This window comes from Callorhinchus milii, unplaced genomic scaffold, assembly GCF_018977255.1.
Source record: "Callorhinchus milii isolate IMCB2004 unplaced genomic scaffold, IMCB_Cmil_1.0 Scaffold8, whole genome shotgun sequence".
Classification (NCBI taxonomy): domain Eukaryota; kingdom Metazoa; phylum Chordata; class Chondrichthyes; order Chimaeriformes; family Callorhinchidae; genus Callorhinchus; species Callorhinchus milii.
In genome coordinates, this window is record NW_024704749.1 from 7,413,616 (window position 1) to 7,429,729 (window position 16,114).

The window sequence follows — 16,114 nt, forward strand, 5'->3', positions numbered from 1 at the left end:
TGCGGCCACTGTTTGTGGAACGGAAGGGACGAGAGTCGTGCGGAAGGCTGGAGCCAATGGAGCGGAGGCATCGGGTAGTAGGTTGGGGGTAAGCAGGTTGGAGAGGTAGGGAGGTGCCAGGGTATTGAAGGGTTTTGAAAACGAGTGAGAGGACCTAAATATTAAATATTTTTTTTGAAAGGAGAAGTTGTGAAAAGAATTATTCTTGTCGGTTATTAATCGGTAACAGCAGGTCATAAATTTAACATGGAGAGAGAGAGCAATCACTGAATTAAAAGGGCATTAGAGTTTTCACGAGCGGCTTGTGGAATGTGCAAGTTTTTCAGTATGAATCTCCGGTGGGGGAACTAGTTAGCACCAGCGCGTGTTAATGGGTGTGTAGTTTAGCATTTCCCTATAAATGTTGGCATTCAAAGTGACGATGAGATAAAATCGCAGCTTGAGAACGCAGTTTACTCTTTCCTTTGTCGTACTTCTCTTCACCCCGTTCTCGGCTGGTTGTCTCTGCCCGTTCTTCTACTGACGCACAGCTCATCAAGTACACGAGTTCCTCCTCTGTCGAAGTGGCCACATCTAGGAAGACATCGCAGAGCTTGGGATTTTGAAAGTCTTGCAAAACTACATTAGGTACACGTGTGTGCAAAACTAAACTTAGGAACACAGCAACAGGACTAGGTTGTTCAGCCCCTCGAGCCTGTTCCGCCATTCTATTAGATCATGGCAGATCTATACCTCAACTCCCAATTACCCGTCTTTGCCCCATATCCCTTGATACCCTGAGCTAACAAAAAATATATCCACCTCAGTCTTGAAAATTTGAATGGATTCAGTATCTACAGCCTTTTGGGGGAGGGAGAGAGTTCCAGATTTCCTCTACCGTTTGCGTGAAAAAATGCTTCCTGGAATCTTGTAGATTTATTATAGAAACGGACACAATGGTATCTCTCCACCCCCACCCCCCAGCAGTCAGCAGTGTTGGCAACTTACCTCTTGTTGGTTGTGACTGTGTAACTGAACTGACACGCACTCGCTTGGTCTTGTTGCTTGGTTGAACTCCGGACTGTAACCTGCAACATTGGGGCGGGGGAAAAATATATTCTTATTGGGAACTTAACCAAAAGAGATTGGGCGCTCTTCTCTTTCCACAAACTTGCCTTAACTCCAGCTCTTTTGTCCAATTGCCTTGTTATTTCTGAGAGTGACTATTTCTCTGTTGTGGACTTTGCTGTGCACATAAAGGGCTGTCACTTTTATCCATAAATGCATATGCTACCCTTGATGGTAATTGCTGTGAAAACGCTTTGAATTGTTCCAAAGCATTAAGATACTAATAATATATTGCTCTCAATGGCTTAATTTGTTCAACGCTCTGTGTGGATTTACACTAGCAATAGAGAGAGAAGTGAGGGGTAAAGGAAGGGGAGAGCGGTGTAAGACACACTGACCTCTGACTGCCTTCCCCTATCCTGGGGAGGAAAATGGATCTCGCTGGCTGCTTTGCAGAAGCTGGGAAGCTGCTGCTTCTCTGTGCTCTCTTGTTTTCTCTCTGAGGCTTGAGCTTTAGGAGATGGTCCGTGTACTTCTGGCATTCACGATGGGTGATGTATCCTGATGTGGACAAGCGATGTGTTTAAAATATTCAGCTCACCATTACTTGGTTACAGTCCCATCCTATACTATTACTGGTACCATTCTGTACTATTCACAATGGGCGAGCATATATTATTTATATATGGCATCACTGGCTCCCCATCCCTCAGAGGATCGAGTTGCAAATCCTTGTCCTCACCTTTAAAGCTCACCACAATTTTGCTCAATCCTATCTCTGTGACCTCCTAAAGCCCTACCAACGTGTCTGCTCCTTTCGCTTGTCTGGCACTGGCCTGTTCCACTTCTCCCACGCTGCCCGCTCCACCATCCACCATGTGGCCTTTAGCCTTTCCGCACCCACCCTCCGGAACTTTATCTCGGAGCCCCTCCGCCTTGTCCCCCTCCCTTGACTCCTTTGATGCCCAATTCAAAACACGATAGGCGCTGTATAAATGCAAGTTGTTGTTGAATGGTGTGGGCTCACCGAGGTGAGCACGCTGCTGTAACGTGCTCAGATACTGTTTCTGCATCAGGCGGCGGCTGCAGTCTGTACTGTAGATGTTAGCAATGCTGTACAGGTAACGTTTCTGTCCTGCTGTCAGGCCTGGATGCTGGGACACACGGGTTAAGCAGTTTTTTTTAATATTAAAAAAAGGGCAAAACCTTACTCCACAGCACTCTGTTTACCCAGCAGTAAGTAGGAACCTGGTTGTTAGTCAATTGGCGGATCGCTTTTCCGAAGGTAATAATCCTTTCAATAAAATAAATTTAAAAAATGATTTGGTCACTGAATCCACGACTGTTTACGTGACACTTCTGTGCACAATTGGCTGCAGTGTTTTGCGCCACAAAATATACATTCAATTCACTTTACAATATATTCGGTGAAGCCCTTGAGACGTCTCGACAACGTGATAAGGCGCTATATTAAATGCAAGGATTATTATTACCAATGACCTGAAAAATAGCTCGAGCCGCTCCCCCCCCCAAAGAAATCATACGCTGTAGGAATGCAGAGAAACAGACCCACCTGCAGAAATGGGGCTTTCTCCATTGCTCGGGGGATGTGTATGGTTTTCAGGTGCGGAGTGAGGGTGAGCTGCAGCATTATGTCCCGGTACTCTCTGGCTCTCTCCTCCTTCAGTTTGCATATTCTCTCCGTCAGGGAGCAGGCCAACGCTGGAGACACATGTTGGAAGCAGAGAAATGAGACTTGACAGAACATCCCACGCCTTACTGCACAGGAGGCTGTTCGACCCATCGTGACTGTGCCTATACCTCGCCCACTGGAGCTAAAGTCAGGCCCTATTATAACGTTGTGGTTTGACTTTATAATGGGTAGCATAAGAAAAGTGGTCACCACTGATCTCAGTTCCTGCTACAGTAATTATTGCCTTGGGGTGTCCTCCCCACGTGCAAGGTGCTATAAAGATGGAAGTTGTTGTGTAACTCAGGCTCATAGCACACGCCTATACAAGGGCACCTTACAACTGAGGCCAGCTTTACTCCCGTTCCACATTGCCCTCCCCGTTCCCTCTCACACCCTTCACCAAATTCCCCTTCAAAGGACCGTGTTGACTCTGGTATGCTACCCTGCGTGAGAGGTGATATATAAATGCAAGTTGTTGTTGGCTCGTCTCCATTCTCCACATCCGAATGACTCCATGCAATGGGTATCTAACAGAAGACCATTTGGCTTGGTGTAGAGGTCCTGGTGGGGTAGGGGGTGGATTGGGTGGGGGGGATGGAAAGACCCTGAATGACCACTCACTCACTCACCTTCATTCACTAACTGGTCTTTGAAAGCTTCGTTGTCATTATTTATAGAGATTTAGACATTCCATTAAATATTCCTCTCCGACGGCTGAAGACAGTTAATAGTTAGAGAAAGCAGAGCAATTCTGCATAACCTTTATAGGGTAAGAGCCTTCTTGTAAGATTTCCAAGCTTAGCGGAGAAACATATCAGTTGCCAATCACGGTAGATTTTAAAATGACTATTTTGCTACAGAAAAGACTAGGGGTGTGGTTATGTTTGGGAATATTAATATTGATAAGCATCCTTTTTTTAAAGAAAACTATAAATCATCAATTTTAATCTAGATTGGGGATGGACAGGGAGTTGTATTAAAAAGTAAAGCTCTCTTCTGTATTCCTTTCAGATAATTTATTGCCCTGTGTGAAAGGAGTCCCAGTTTTGGGTTGCTATACCAACGGCTCTGGCATTGATGCCTATTCACAACAGCTTTCTATTTGTGTCCCAATGTCCCATGGGATCGTTCACTTTTAACCAAAGGGAAGCAGCTTCCAGTGGAATAAAACCTCTCAGTGTTAGCAGACTAGCTCCCCGAGTCCTTCGCAATAGAAGCCCTGTATTTTGTTGCACATTAACAATATCTAAATTCTGATCTCAGGTTCTGAACCCGACTGGTTAAAGGAACATTGTGTGAGACCTTCCTCTTCCCCTGTGCAGAATCTCGGTGACCTGTCCCATTTCACTGCCTTCAGACACCAGACAGACAATCCCATTTGCCTTAGAAACCAGCAGCCGTAGCAACAGCAAACATGACAGTTTCTGAACAAGGGTCTATTGTACACCTCGGGCTAAACCAATGTGTTGTTACGGAAGATCGACAGGGTTCACCTTGACTGTATAGTTAATAAAACCAATGGAAAGGTTTTATTAATTGTACAAAATTAACAGTCAGTCCTGGAGGTGAGAGATAAAGGAGGATCGGATGGATGTAATGTGGCATTTGATAAAAGTTCCACATTAAGAGGTTAACTTAAAATTGAGGTGAATGGAATTGTAGGCAATATCATGAAATGGATAGGAAACAGATTTATTTTCTGTGTGTGGCTCTTGTCCCTGTCTTCTCCCCTCAAAACCCAATCCCTGTCTTTGTATCGTCCTGAAACCATCTCCCTTCCTCCCCACCCTCATTCCCTTACGTGACGGGAATGAGGTTTGTCCCACATGAAAGGGGAGCTTCGCTGTATGAGTTGTGCGAGTTTCACTCGGGTTTGATTCCCGGGCAGGGCGGAACCTTAGGCAAGTTTCCTTATTCCACACACCTCTGTTTACCAGCAGTAAGCAGAACATGGGTGTTAGTCCATTGGCGGATCACTTTCCGGGAGTAATAATCCCTTCAAAAAATATATAATAATTTGGTCACTCGATCCATGACTGTTTGTGGGACACTGCTGCACACAATTGGCTGCTGCGTTTCGTCTACAAAATATACAGTTATTCCACTTTATAGTACATTCTGTGAAGTGCTCTGAGACATCTCAACGACGTGATAAGGCGCAAGATCAAATGGAAAGATTATTGGATTATTGTTAAAGCCCCAGAGCTGTACTAGACACAAACACCGCGACCAGGAGCAAATGCCAAACTTTATTTTCTTACTCCCAATGCCATTAGGGCACCTTACATTCCCTATACCTTCTCTTAAACTAAGATAAAAGGTTACGCAGTGTCTTGTGCACTGCTTGGATATGGGGAAAAGAAGGGAAGGAGGGAGATGTAAAGCGGTCGAGAGGGAATGGGTGAGAACTACAAAGGAATCCTCTCTCCAAGCTTGAGGACCGGTCTGGCCACTTGATTCCTTGCGGAGCCAGAGACCAGGTTCTGACTCAGACACTTGACCAGGGCACTTATCTCTTGGCTCAGCTCCCTGAAGCCAGACTCCACCATGCCTTGGAGTTGCAGGAAGCTGGAGTTGATGGTGGCAAGGTTATATTCCATTTTCTGCAGTGTGGATTCCACCGTGTTCATGGTGGAGCTTATCTGCCCCATGCTTGCCTGGATCCTCTTGTTGTTAGACTCGATCACGTCTTGGAGCAGGTTCATCCCGCTCTGGAAGTTGACCTGGGTTTCTTCCAACTGGCACTGGATGTTTCTCCGCACTTCCCCCATGTGGGTCAGCCCGTCTCGCTGTACCCTCAGCAAGTGGGACAAGAGGTCAGGATCCAGCTGTTCTTCCTGGGGTTTCCCCCCCACCCCAACTCTCCGCCTGCTCTTCCCCGGCTCGATCACCGTCACGTCCTGTTTGCTTGTCTTGATCGGGAGCTCCCTGGCCGACATGACCCTGGCCCCCAGCTCAGGCTCGCTTACCACCACCTCCAGGTTGTGCCTCTCGCACTGGGGCTGGAGCTGGGACTGGGGGAGGGGGAGGCACAGCTGCCCCTCGTCCTCCTGACGCCTCTCTCCCTGTGCCCACTGGTCGGGGTGCTGGGGCTCAGCCGACCAGATGGGCAAAATAATCTTCCTCCTCGGCTTCTGCAGGGAGACATCTGCAATCACATTAAAGCATGCGGTGAGTGTGTGTGAGGGGGAAGGGGGTGGGGAGGGAGTGGCTGGGGAGAGCGGGTGTGGCTCAGGAGAGGAGGAGGAAGAGAAGAGGGGTGGTAAGGGTAGAATTTCACAAACATTTCCCCCCCTCATATTCATTTCATCCTCCTGATGTGAAAGGTGCTAAAAAGAGGTAACTTCTTGTTGTTGTATTCAGCCAACAAGCAGTTATGGTTGTCTCCTCAGTCAAGGAAGGCAGCAGAACAAGGCAATGGACAACGCATGCAGGTGGTAACAAAATGGCCTTTGCTCTTACCAGCATGCTCCTCCCACAGGCCAGCTTGCTTAGCCTGCCTCTGCTCTTCAGTCAGCTCTGCGAAGACCACAGACATCGGCCTTTTCCTCACCAACGTACGTCAGAGCGAGCCTAAGGACTGAGCCCCCAGTCGAGAGTGCGATGATCATTTTCCTTCCAAAGCATTTTGTCTCCTCTTCCACCCAAGGCTGGAGTCCGTCTGTTTTTGACCGTTATTTCCGACGCTCCCTGTGTGCTTCCCAACAAGCATGTCCTGGTGCTCCATCATCTTCATTATCATCCTCACTTGCCTCACTCTTCCCAAATCGCCTTCCCCATAGACTCGCATTCTCTTCCACCGGAGTCTGGTCTGCTCTTTGCCAGATGCTTAGCCAGATGGCTATTTAGGATTGCCAGCTGTTTCAAGAGTGAATCCTCGGAGCCACAGACAACCCAACCCATCTCATTGTGTTGTTACTGATCTATAACTATGGTGTTCATCACTGTACCAATCACTCACCAGTTCATACAATCCTACAACTCAGAAAGAGGCCATTCGGCCCATCGTGCTTGTACTGGCTCTTTGAAAGAGCTACCAACTAGTCTCATTCCTCTGCTCTTACCCCAAAGCCCTGCAAATTTTTCTTTTTCAAATAAATATCCAATTCTCTTTTGAAAGTTCCTGTGCTTCCTCTCCTTGATTCTGCAAGCATCGCCTTTTCCCAAGTTTCAGCAGGCACTATTCCACCAGCCAAAGGCAACATCTCAACCAATATTCCTTTAACCAACTTTATTAAACTTTCAGAAGGTTATTATATAATGGCTCTTGTACATAACACATACTATCTGCATGCAAATGTAATATGCATCATCTATCTGTCTGTCCATCTGTCAGACTCCATCTGTCACAGTTGAAGACCTTCATCTTTGACCGTGTTTATGGCCACCTCCCTCTCTCTGCCTGGCTCAGTGTCAAGCTTCGCTCTGAGATGCTACCCTGCATGAAGGGTGCCATATAAATGCAAGTTGTTGTTATCTTTGTCGGTCACACAGTGTCTCTCTATCTGCCTTTAAAAGCCTCTGGAAAACCTGCTTCCTTGACCCTACATCCAGTCATCTCCTCCCCCACCCTCTCCTCTTTCATTCTCCCTCCGATTCCTCTCTCGACACTGTCAAATGGTTTCATGAGAGATGGTGAGACTTCAGCATGTGTGTGTGCACGGGGGGAGGGTGGAAGTTGGGTGGGGACGGGGTGAGTGGGGGGTTTGCTTACCGCTGTTATTGTGACATTGTGGGAAATTAGGTCCTGGAATCCTGTAAAAACAAATGAGACAGTGACGGGTGCTCCGCTCCTGATTAATTTTTACAGCAAGTTTAAAAAAAAGTTGTGGAGTGTTTGCCTCACAAGCGAGAGGACCCAGGTCCAATTCCCAGGTGGAGAGAAACCTCAGACAAGTTTCCTTGCTCCACACGCCTCTGTTTACCTAGCCAGCAGTATGTAGGAACCCGGCTGTTGGTCCATTGGCGGATCACTTTCCCAGAGTAATAATCCCTTCCCCCAAAACATTTTTTTAGGGTCTGCCACTCAATCCATGACTGTTTGTGGGACATCTCTGTGCACTAGTTGGCTGCTGCGTTTCACCAACAAAACACACCTTCAATGCAATTTACGATATAAAGCGCTTTGAGACGTCTCGACGACGCGATAAGGCGCTGTATCAAATGCAAGGATTATCATTATTACTACACAAAGCACACAGTTGACAAAGATAAAAGTCGAGTCCCTTTTTTTAAAAAAAATCAACACAGCAGAGTGTTAACACTTAACACCGAGCCTTGCATTTGCAGAAACTAACCTCGCTCGTAAAGGAAGAGAAAGAGAGAGGGAGAGAGAGAGAGAGAGAGATCAGCTATCAACGTCGGTCGGATCTGTGCAATGTGGGGTCTCTCTCTTACCTGACAACTTGATTGGCGTTCTGTGGCAATTTGGGATCGTGATTGCCACAACCTCGGTCGAGGAAGCTGACTTGCTTCCTCACCTCCATCGCCACCGATCTCCCTCCCTCCCTCCCTCCCCACCCTCGGGGAAAGGTAAAGCTCCAAAGGTGTCCCACCTAAAGCTCTCAAAGCTGACAGCTGGGGGTCACCTTTCCAGCCTCTCTGGTTTGCACACGATGAAGAGCCCCTTGTAAAGGACCACACTCCCTCCCTCCCTCCCTCTCCCCCCCCACCGTCTCACACAACCACTAATTTAACACATACAAATGATCTGGATCCGAGAGGGAGGGAGACACAGAGAGAGAGAGACACACACAGACACACACACACAGAGGTGGTGAGGAAAAGGGGAAATGCATCGAATTCGCGAGCGTTAAAGGTCTCCTCCTCCAACGCGGTGCTTTCGGGACGTTTTGGACCAAACCCAAAAAAACTTGGCTCAGATCAAACACATTTTATTTTATTTTATTTTATTTGCCCCCATCTTCGCCTTTTGTGATGTCGTGTTTTTTTTCAATGAATGAATGAGCGCGTCTCCTCGTTATTGTTACGTGATTTTTTTTTGTGGGGGGGGGGGGGGTGGTTGGGGATGGGGTGGGGGATGGGTAGGGAAGGGGAGGGGGTTGGGGTGGGGAAGGGGAGGGGGATGGGGGTGGGGAAGGGGAGGGGGTTGGGGGGGATGGGGGGTGGGAAGGGGTTGGGGGGATGGGGGGGGGGGGGGATGGGGGTGGGGAAGGGGTTGGGGGGGGGATGGGGTGGGGGGGAGGGGGTTGAGGTGGGGAAGGGGGGGGGGATGGGGGTGGGGAAGGGGATGGGGAGGGGTGGGGGGTGGGGAAGGGGTTGGGGTGGGGATGGGGTGGAGAGGGGAGGGGGTGGGGGGTTGGGGGTGGGGAAGGGGAGGGGGGTGGGGATGGGGGGGGGAGGGGGAAAACCTGAAGTCACTTTTGCAATTTGATACCTTTTTAAAAATATATATCTACTTCACGTGATTTATAAGTTCATTATTCTATACAATACGAATAAACATATGAAGGTATCCCCACAGAAAAGGGAGCAACGTTCATGCATTGAAGGGAACCATTTTTTCCCCTTTCTTTTTCTCTCTCTTTCTTTCAAAAAAATCCGAAAGAAAAGCCGTGGCTTTTTTTTGAACCAAAAATTTCGCAACGGGGCCACCGCCGACGCTTTATATTGGTGCCCGGAGGCCGCCGTACGCGGAAGTCGCGGCCCTTTAAACTTGTATCCGTTTCGCCCTGAGGGGGCGGGGCTACGAGTGGGGGCGCAGCGTCAGGTGTAGAGTACTGGCGGTGGCGCTCCAAAACATGCCTCGTTATGCCCAGTTAGTGATGGGTCCGGCCGGCAGTGGGAAGGTAGGTCACCCCCTCCCCTCCACCCCCCCTCCACCCCCCCCCCCCCCCACCCCCCCACCCCTCCCCTCCACCCCCCCTCCACCCCCCCATCCCCTCCAATCCACCCCCCCATCCCCTCCCCTCCACTTCCCCTCCCCTCCATCCCCCCCATCCCCTCCCCTCCACCCCCTCCATCCACCCCCCCATCCCCTCCCTCCCCTCCACCCCCCCCACCCCCTCCCTCCACCCTCCACCCCCTCCATCCACCCCCCATCCCCTCCCCTCCACCCCCCCACCCCCTCCCCTCCACCCCCTCGCCCCCTCCCCTCCACCCCCCCCACCCCCTCCCCCCACCCTGACTTACTTCACCCCCCCCCCGACCCAATTGTTTTTATTTATTTATTTACCTGTTTACTTATTTATATATATATAATTTATATATATATTTTTATATATATATATATAATCTTCCTCTTGCAAATGCATTCCTTCCCCTTCCCCACCCGCCGCCCCCCCCCCCCCGATTTACTTCGTCCCTGACCCCCATTTTTGTTTATTTTATTTTTTTATATATATATAAATCTTCCTCTTGTAAATGCGTTCCCTCCCCCTCCCCCACCCTGACTTACTTCATCCCTGACCCAATTTTTTTTATTTATATATATTTTTATATATGTAAATCTTCTTGTAAATGCATTCCTTCCCCTCCCCTCCCCCCCCCCCACACACCATGCTGCACTCACTCAACACGTTACTCTCCACATTGTCAACTCCGATGGCGACACCTCATGTGTCCCCTCCAGATGTGATAGAGTGCTGTCCCAAACGCAAGGGTTATTATTATTGTTATTATCGTTATTAATATTATTATTATTTAAAACCCGCTTCTCTTTCGCAGCAGTGAGTGTTGCCCCGCAGGATAGTGGGACTCTGTTCTCTCCTCGTGTATGTTTTTTGACCAGCTGTGCCCAGTGCCGTGCTCCGCCACTGTCAAGCGCTCTGGGACGCCACCCTGCGTGAGGGACGCTGTATAAATGCAAGTTGTTGTTGTTGTTTAAACCGCCTGTCTTTTCCCTTGTTCCAGAGTACCTACTGTTCCACTATCCAGCAACACTGTGAAGTGATCCAGCGCTCTGTACAGGTGGTGAATCTTGACCCCGCGGCAGAATACTTTAAATATCCCGTCTTGGCAGGTGGGTGTCTGTTGACCAAAAACCTGGAGGGAGGGAGATGCTTCCTCCTGCTTTACCCAATTCCAGAAAACCCATTATCTGGTAACTTTCCGGGATTAGGGAAGTAGGAATCGTCCTTTCAGGGAGAGAGAGAGAGAGAGAGAGAGTGCACATTCCATACCAACAATCTATCTCTGGAATTTCCATGTGTAGTAGGGGTTGGGCTGCATGGAATTCTCAGTTTGGTTTGGAAACTCTGAAGCAAGAGTATGTCAGACACCCGGCTGGTCAAAAAAGATTGACCAAAGTGGAGAAGGGTGGGGGGGAGAGGAGAGAGGGGAGGGAGGGGAAGGTGGGGAGAGTGAGGATAGTAGGACTCTCTTTCCATCTGGAATCTTGTGGTCACGTTTGTTCCCTCTATCGTCACGTCAAAGCACAGATATCCGGGAGTTAATCCAAGTGGAGGACGTGATGGAGGACAAGTCACTGGGGTTTGGCCCGAACGGAGGGCTCGTGTTCTGTATGGAATACTTCGCCAACAACCTGGACTGGCTGGGTGAGAGCCTGGGGCACGTGGAGGATGACTATGTGCTGTTCGACTGCCCAGGTTGGTAGGCGGCGAGAGGGGGAGGGAGAGAGAGTCAGCGAAAGGCAGCACCTGCTCATAGCCTGTAAAAAGCAATTGGGTCAAGGGATTGAGGAAGAAAAATATAAAAGGTGTGTGTGTGTATCCGTGCTTGTGTCTATGTGAGTGTGCGATCGTGTGACTGCATGTAAGTGTGTGGTGCATGTGGAGGGGGAGGAAGGGAATTGAAGTGGAATAAACAAAGGGCCAAATGGTTTCCTCCCGAGCTGTAAAAATTCCGTGAAATGGGAATTGAGCAACGATCGTCCGGCCGTGTGAGAACGGCACCTGGGAACGCTGCCCCAGCATGGGATCCAGGTGGGGGTTGGGGGTGGGGTTTGGGAGGAGAGAACCGAGGTGAACGGAAACACGGGGCTGATCGGGATGTCTCCCTGTAGGTCAGATCGAGCTGTACACTCACCTGCCGGTGATGAGACAGCTAGTGGAGCAGTTGCAGCAGTGGGAATTTCACGTTTGTGGAGTGTTTCTTGTGGACTCGCAGTTCATGGTCGAATCCTTTAAGGTAACCAGCCTCGCTGCCCCTCTTTTGACCTGATTTTAGTCTACAGACATGGAGACCTGTAGCGTAGTGGTTAGTTCACTCGCCCCACAAGCGAGAGAGCCTGGGTTTGTTTCCCGGGCAGAGTGAAACTTTGAGCAAGTTTCCTTACTCCATATGTCTCTATTTACTTAGCAGTTAGTAGGAACCCAGTTGTTTAGTCGATTGTCGGAGCTCTTTCCAGGGATAATAATCCCTCAAAATAAATAAATTTGATAACTCAATCCGCAACTGTTTGTGGAACATTGTTGAATGCAAATGGCTGCCACATTTTGCCCACAAGATACACAATCGATCCACTTTACGGTATATCCTGTGAAGCGCTTTGAGACTTCTCAACAACGTGATAAGGCGCTACCTCAAATGCAAGGATTATTATTTTTAAAATCCTCTGCTTTTTCTCAGTTTATCTCCGGGGCGATGGCGGCTCTAAGTGCCATGGTTTCCCTGGAAATCCCGCAGGTCAATGTGATGACGAAGATGGACTTACTGAGCAAGAAAGCCAAGCGAGAAATCGAGAAGTAAGTTAAAAGCATTCAACGTGAGCGTCACTCATATTCAGCCTGACCCTGCTTCGCCCCCCCACTCCCCCTCCCATTCACACTGCTTTCTTTACTTTCTCTCGCTCCAGGTACCTCGATCCCGATATGTACTCACTGATGCACGACTCAAAAGACTCGTGGAGGAGCAAGAAGTTCAGGAAGCTAACCAAGGCAATCTGTGGCCTGGTAGGTGGTTTAAAGATGTGATCAGAGGATGCATTAAACTCAATTGGCTGTCGTGTTTTGCCCACAAAATATACAATCAATTCACTTTACAGTATATTCTGTGAAGCACCGTGGGACGTCTTGAAGACACGATAAGGTGCTATATCAAATGGAAGGATTATCTATATATTTATTATTTTTGCTCGCCAAAAATCACCAGATTCGGAAATGTTGTAAGATTGGTATACTGAGAATTTAGAACGTCCCCCGTCCCCCTCCCCACCACCACTGCCCGCTCAGTTCAATGATAAAGAAGGGAAGAGTTTCTTCCACAATCCACCCACCACCACGCAGCTAAAAGTGGATACTCGCTCCATTTCCATGTTCAAATTTGTCTGCTGCAGTGTTTGCCTACAAATATTTAGTTACTACACTCAATTGGCTTATTTCAATGGACAGCAGTTTCCCCCCCCCCCCCATCCCCCAGTAAAGCGCTTTAAGACGGTTCCATGTTGTATGTAATGTAGGCGCTGGATCAAAATGCACAGACTCTGCAGAGCGTGTTTTCACGGTGTCTTGTGTGTCCGCCTGCTTAGATTGACGACTACAGCATGGTGCGTTTCCTGCCCTTCGATCAATCGGATGAGGAGTCCGTCAACATTGTCCTGCAGCACATCGACTTCTCCATCCAGTACGGAGAGGACTTCGAGGTCAGGGAACCGAGGGTGAGTGAACTCTGACTGTCAGACACCGAGAGGGACCTTGCTCCCATCCCTCTGTGATAATAATCGTGGAGTCTCGTAGCTTAGTGGTTAGCGCACTCGCCTCGCAAGCGATTCCCAGGCAGGACGAAACCTTAGGCAATTTTCTTTACTCCACATACCTCTGTTTACCCAGGAGTAAGTAGCAACTCGGTTGTTAGTCCTTTGGCGGATCGGTTTCCGGGGGTAATAATCCGTTCACTGCTGGGTGCAATTGGCTTCCGCGTTTCGCCCACAAAATACACAGTCACTCCACCGTACAGTATGTTCTGTGAAGTGCTTGGAGACATCTGAACCAGGTGATAGATAAGACTCTATGTCAAATACAAGGATTGTTATTAATCCACCTACAAACACGCAGTCACTGCACTTTACAGAAGCTTCGTGAAGACTTTGAGACTTTCTTGACTTTATAGGATGGATATCAAAGGCAAACATTGGTATTTGTTATTACTTCATTGTTTCTTAAATAGGAAAAGGAAGAGGACCTTGAAACCTCCACTCAGAGAGATGAATTTTTCGAAGCTGCTGCCACAGTTGAATGAAGCTTGAACAGAGGCCAGTGTTCAGACAGTGGCACTTTTTGGTGCATTGAAAGAACCTTCCACTAGGATCCAAAAGGATCAGACCTCCCCACGTCTCAAGTGAGAAGGTGATTGAGAACTCGCAGATCCCATGAGCTCCCAATTCCCATTCCTGCTGAACTCAAAAGGTAATTTATCACAGAGAAGGTACCTCGCACGCTAGATATATATCTATTTTGTTCCACGTCATTACACATGATGTGTAGATAGGTAAACAGAGGCGTATTCTATTTATCATTGGAAAAACACAAACCTTTGTTGACATACAGAATTAAAACCTTTGTGTTAATTATGAAAGAAATTTAAAGCAAACTTTTGCTGTCGGTAAGTGACCGACCTTGTAAAAGATTTTATTATTCATTGGCTGTGCAGTGAGTGAGTGATTCACGCACCCTCCTTTGTTTCCCAAAAGAAAGTTTGAATAAAAAGTTTACTACTATAACTCTTTATTTCCAAAAGTCCACAAAATAAGAACATGCCTGAAACTATCATTTCTTACCCTGGATTTTATTTAAAATTCTTGAAATGACTGTACAGTATTATTTTAGATATTGTTTGCCTAATAAAACGTGACTATAGTCCTGGAGTAGTGGTGTATTATTTCCGAAGCATCATTTAACCTCGAGGAAACCTGTTGAAACGCAGTTTTTCCTCAATGACTTTGCAAAACTACATTCTAAGCTACATCACGTAAACTGCATTCATTCACAAAATACACACAGTTCCAGCACTTTACAATAATATCCTGTGAAACGATACCGGGGAACAATTTAAGAAACCTGACCCCGATCCAGCTCGGTGACGCTATAATTAAACGCACAGCTCTAATTTCCAAAGCAGCTTTGTTACTGATACATGATTGGAACAGTGAGACAGAATTGACTGCAATGTGAGCCGGCAAGCAGCAGCAGGGGAGAGGAAAAACAGCGTAATTTCCCGGGAGCTGCTGTGAGATGTTTTGAGGTTAATAGTTGCTGTATGAGACACAAAAGATTATTTATTGCTGCCCTACGAAGATGTTTTTTCTCAATTTGCGTGACACCCCTTATCGCCCTCTCACCAGTTTCTCCCTGACCAACAAATCCCTCTCTCCCCTCCCCCCCCGCCCCTCCGCCCACGACTGATAAAATCGGTCAGTCACTCCCATGGCTGTTTGTGGGACACTGCTGTGTGCTGTGCTGCTGCATTTACCCACAAAATACACAGTCAAAACCGCTTTACACTGTATGCTGCAAAACTCTTTGAGACATCTCAACGAGGTGATAAGGCACCAAATCAAAATGCAAGGATTATTATATACTATATATATATGTATACATATTAACCCCCCCCAACAAGCTTCTCCAGTAACTGCCAGCATAAGGAACTGGGGTGAGTTCAATTATATATACACAAGTTGACCAAAAAGTTGTGATATCATTACAATGTCTAATAAGTCTTAAATGATATTTTTGTTTTTGTTTAAATAATAAGGGTAGTTATCACAACGTTGTGGTCACCCTCTCTCTCTCTCTATATATATATGCATTACTTGGAATGCATGCCCTGAAAGGGTGGTGGAAGCCGATCTTAGATAACCACTTTTAAGACAGAAGTAGATAATTATTTGGGGAGGACAAGTTTGCAGGGCTATGGGGAGAGAGCAGGGGGAGTGGGATTGACTTGGACAGCTCTTTTCAAAGAGCTGGCACGGACACGATGGGCCGAATGGCCTCCTTCTGTGCTGTATAATTCTATGATTCCAGGATATTTATAATGATAATAACCCTTGCATTTGATATAGCGCTTTTCACGTCTTCTCGACGTCTCAAAGCTCTTCACAGAATATACTATAAAGTGAATTGACTGTATATTTGTGGGCGAAACGCACACTTATATATACACACATATGAATATACATATATATACAGTCAATTCACTTTACAGCATATTCTGTGAAGCCTTTGAGAAGTTGAGAAGACGTGGAAAGCGCTATATCAAATGCAAGGATTATTATACTATAGACATACATATATATGTATATATATATGTATGTATGTATGTATATATATTTAAACACATGTATGTGTGTGTGTCTCAGGATTTGATTTATAAAATGATGATCACTGTGGGAGAGGGTGGGGGGAGAAGGTGGGGAGAGGGTGTTGGGGGGGAGAGGGTGTTGGGGGGTGGGGGGAG

General features: G+C 47.4%; 2 protein-coding genes across 5 annotated transcripts; one reads left to right on the forward strand and one right to left on the reverse strand.

Moving 5' to 3' along the window:
• Positions 1–132: 132 nt before the first annotated feature.
• LOC103184319 (protein FAM216A) lies at positions 133–8,256 on the reverse strand. 4 transcript variants are annotated; one of them, XM_007902253.2, is made up of 7 exons: positions 8,138–8,256; positions 7,455–7,495; positions 2,621–2,769; positions 2,075–2,201; positions 1,446–1,608; positions 988–1,067; positions 133–573 (listed from the first exon to the last, which is right to left on the reverse strand). In XM_007902253.2, the coding sequence occupies exons 1-7, from the start codon at positions 8,224–8,226 to the stop codon at positions 395–397; spliced, it is 828 nt and encodes a 275-aa protein (XP_007900444.1). In that variant the 5' UTR covers positions 8,227–8,256; the 3' UTR covers positions 133–394. The 4 variants fall into 4 exon arrangements, with proteins under 4 accessions (XP_007900444.1, XP_042193763.1, XP_042193762.1 ...); XM_042337829.1 differs by lacking the exons at positions 7,455–7,495; positions 8,138–8,256 and having other exon boundaries at positions 2,621–3,331; XM_042337828.1 differs by lacking the exons at positions 133–573; positions 988–1,067; positions 1,446–1,608; positions 2,075–2,201; positions 2,621–2,769 and adding an exon at positions 5,092–5,888.
• Positions 8,257–9,437: 1,181 nt separating this feature from the next.
• gpn3 (GPN-loop GTPase 3) lies at positions 9,438–14,522 on the forward strand. The gene is made up of 8 exons (XM_042337479.1): positions 9,438–9,549; positions 10,613–10,721; positions 11,140–11,307; positions 11,724–11,848; positions 12,290–12,405; positions 12,516–12,612; positions 13,188–13,316; positions 13,826–14,522. Exons 1-8 carry the CDS (start codon positions 9,502–9,504, stop codon positions 13,895–13,897), a joined length of 864 nt encoding a protein of 287 aa, XP_042193413.1. The 5' UTR covers positions 9,438–9,501; the 3' UTR covers positions 13,898–14,522.
• The last annotated feature ends 1,592 nt before the right edge of the window (positions 14,523–16,114 follow it).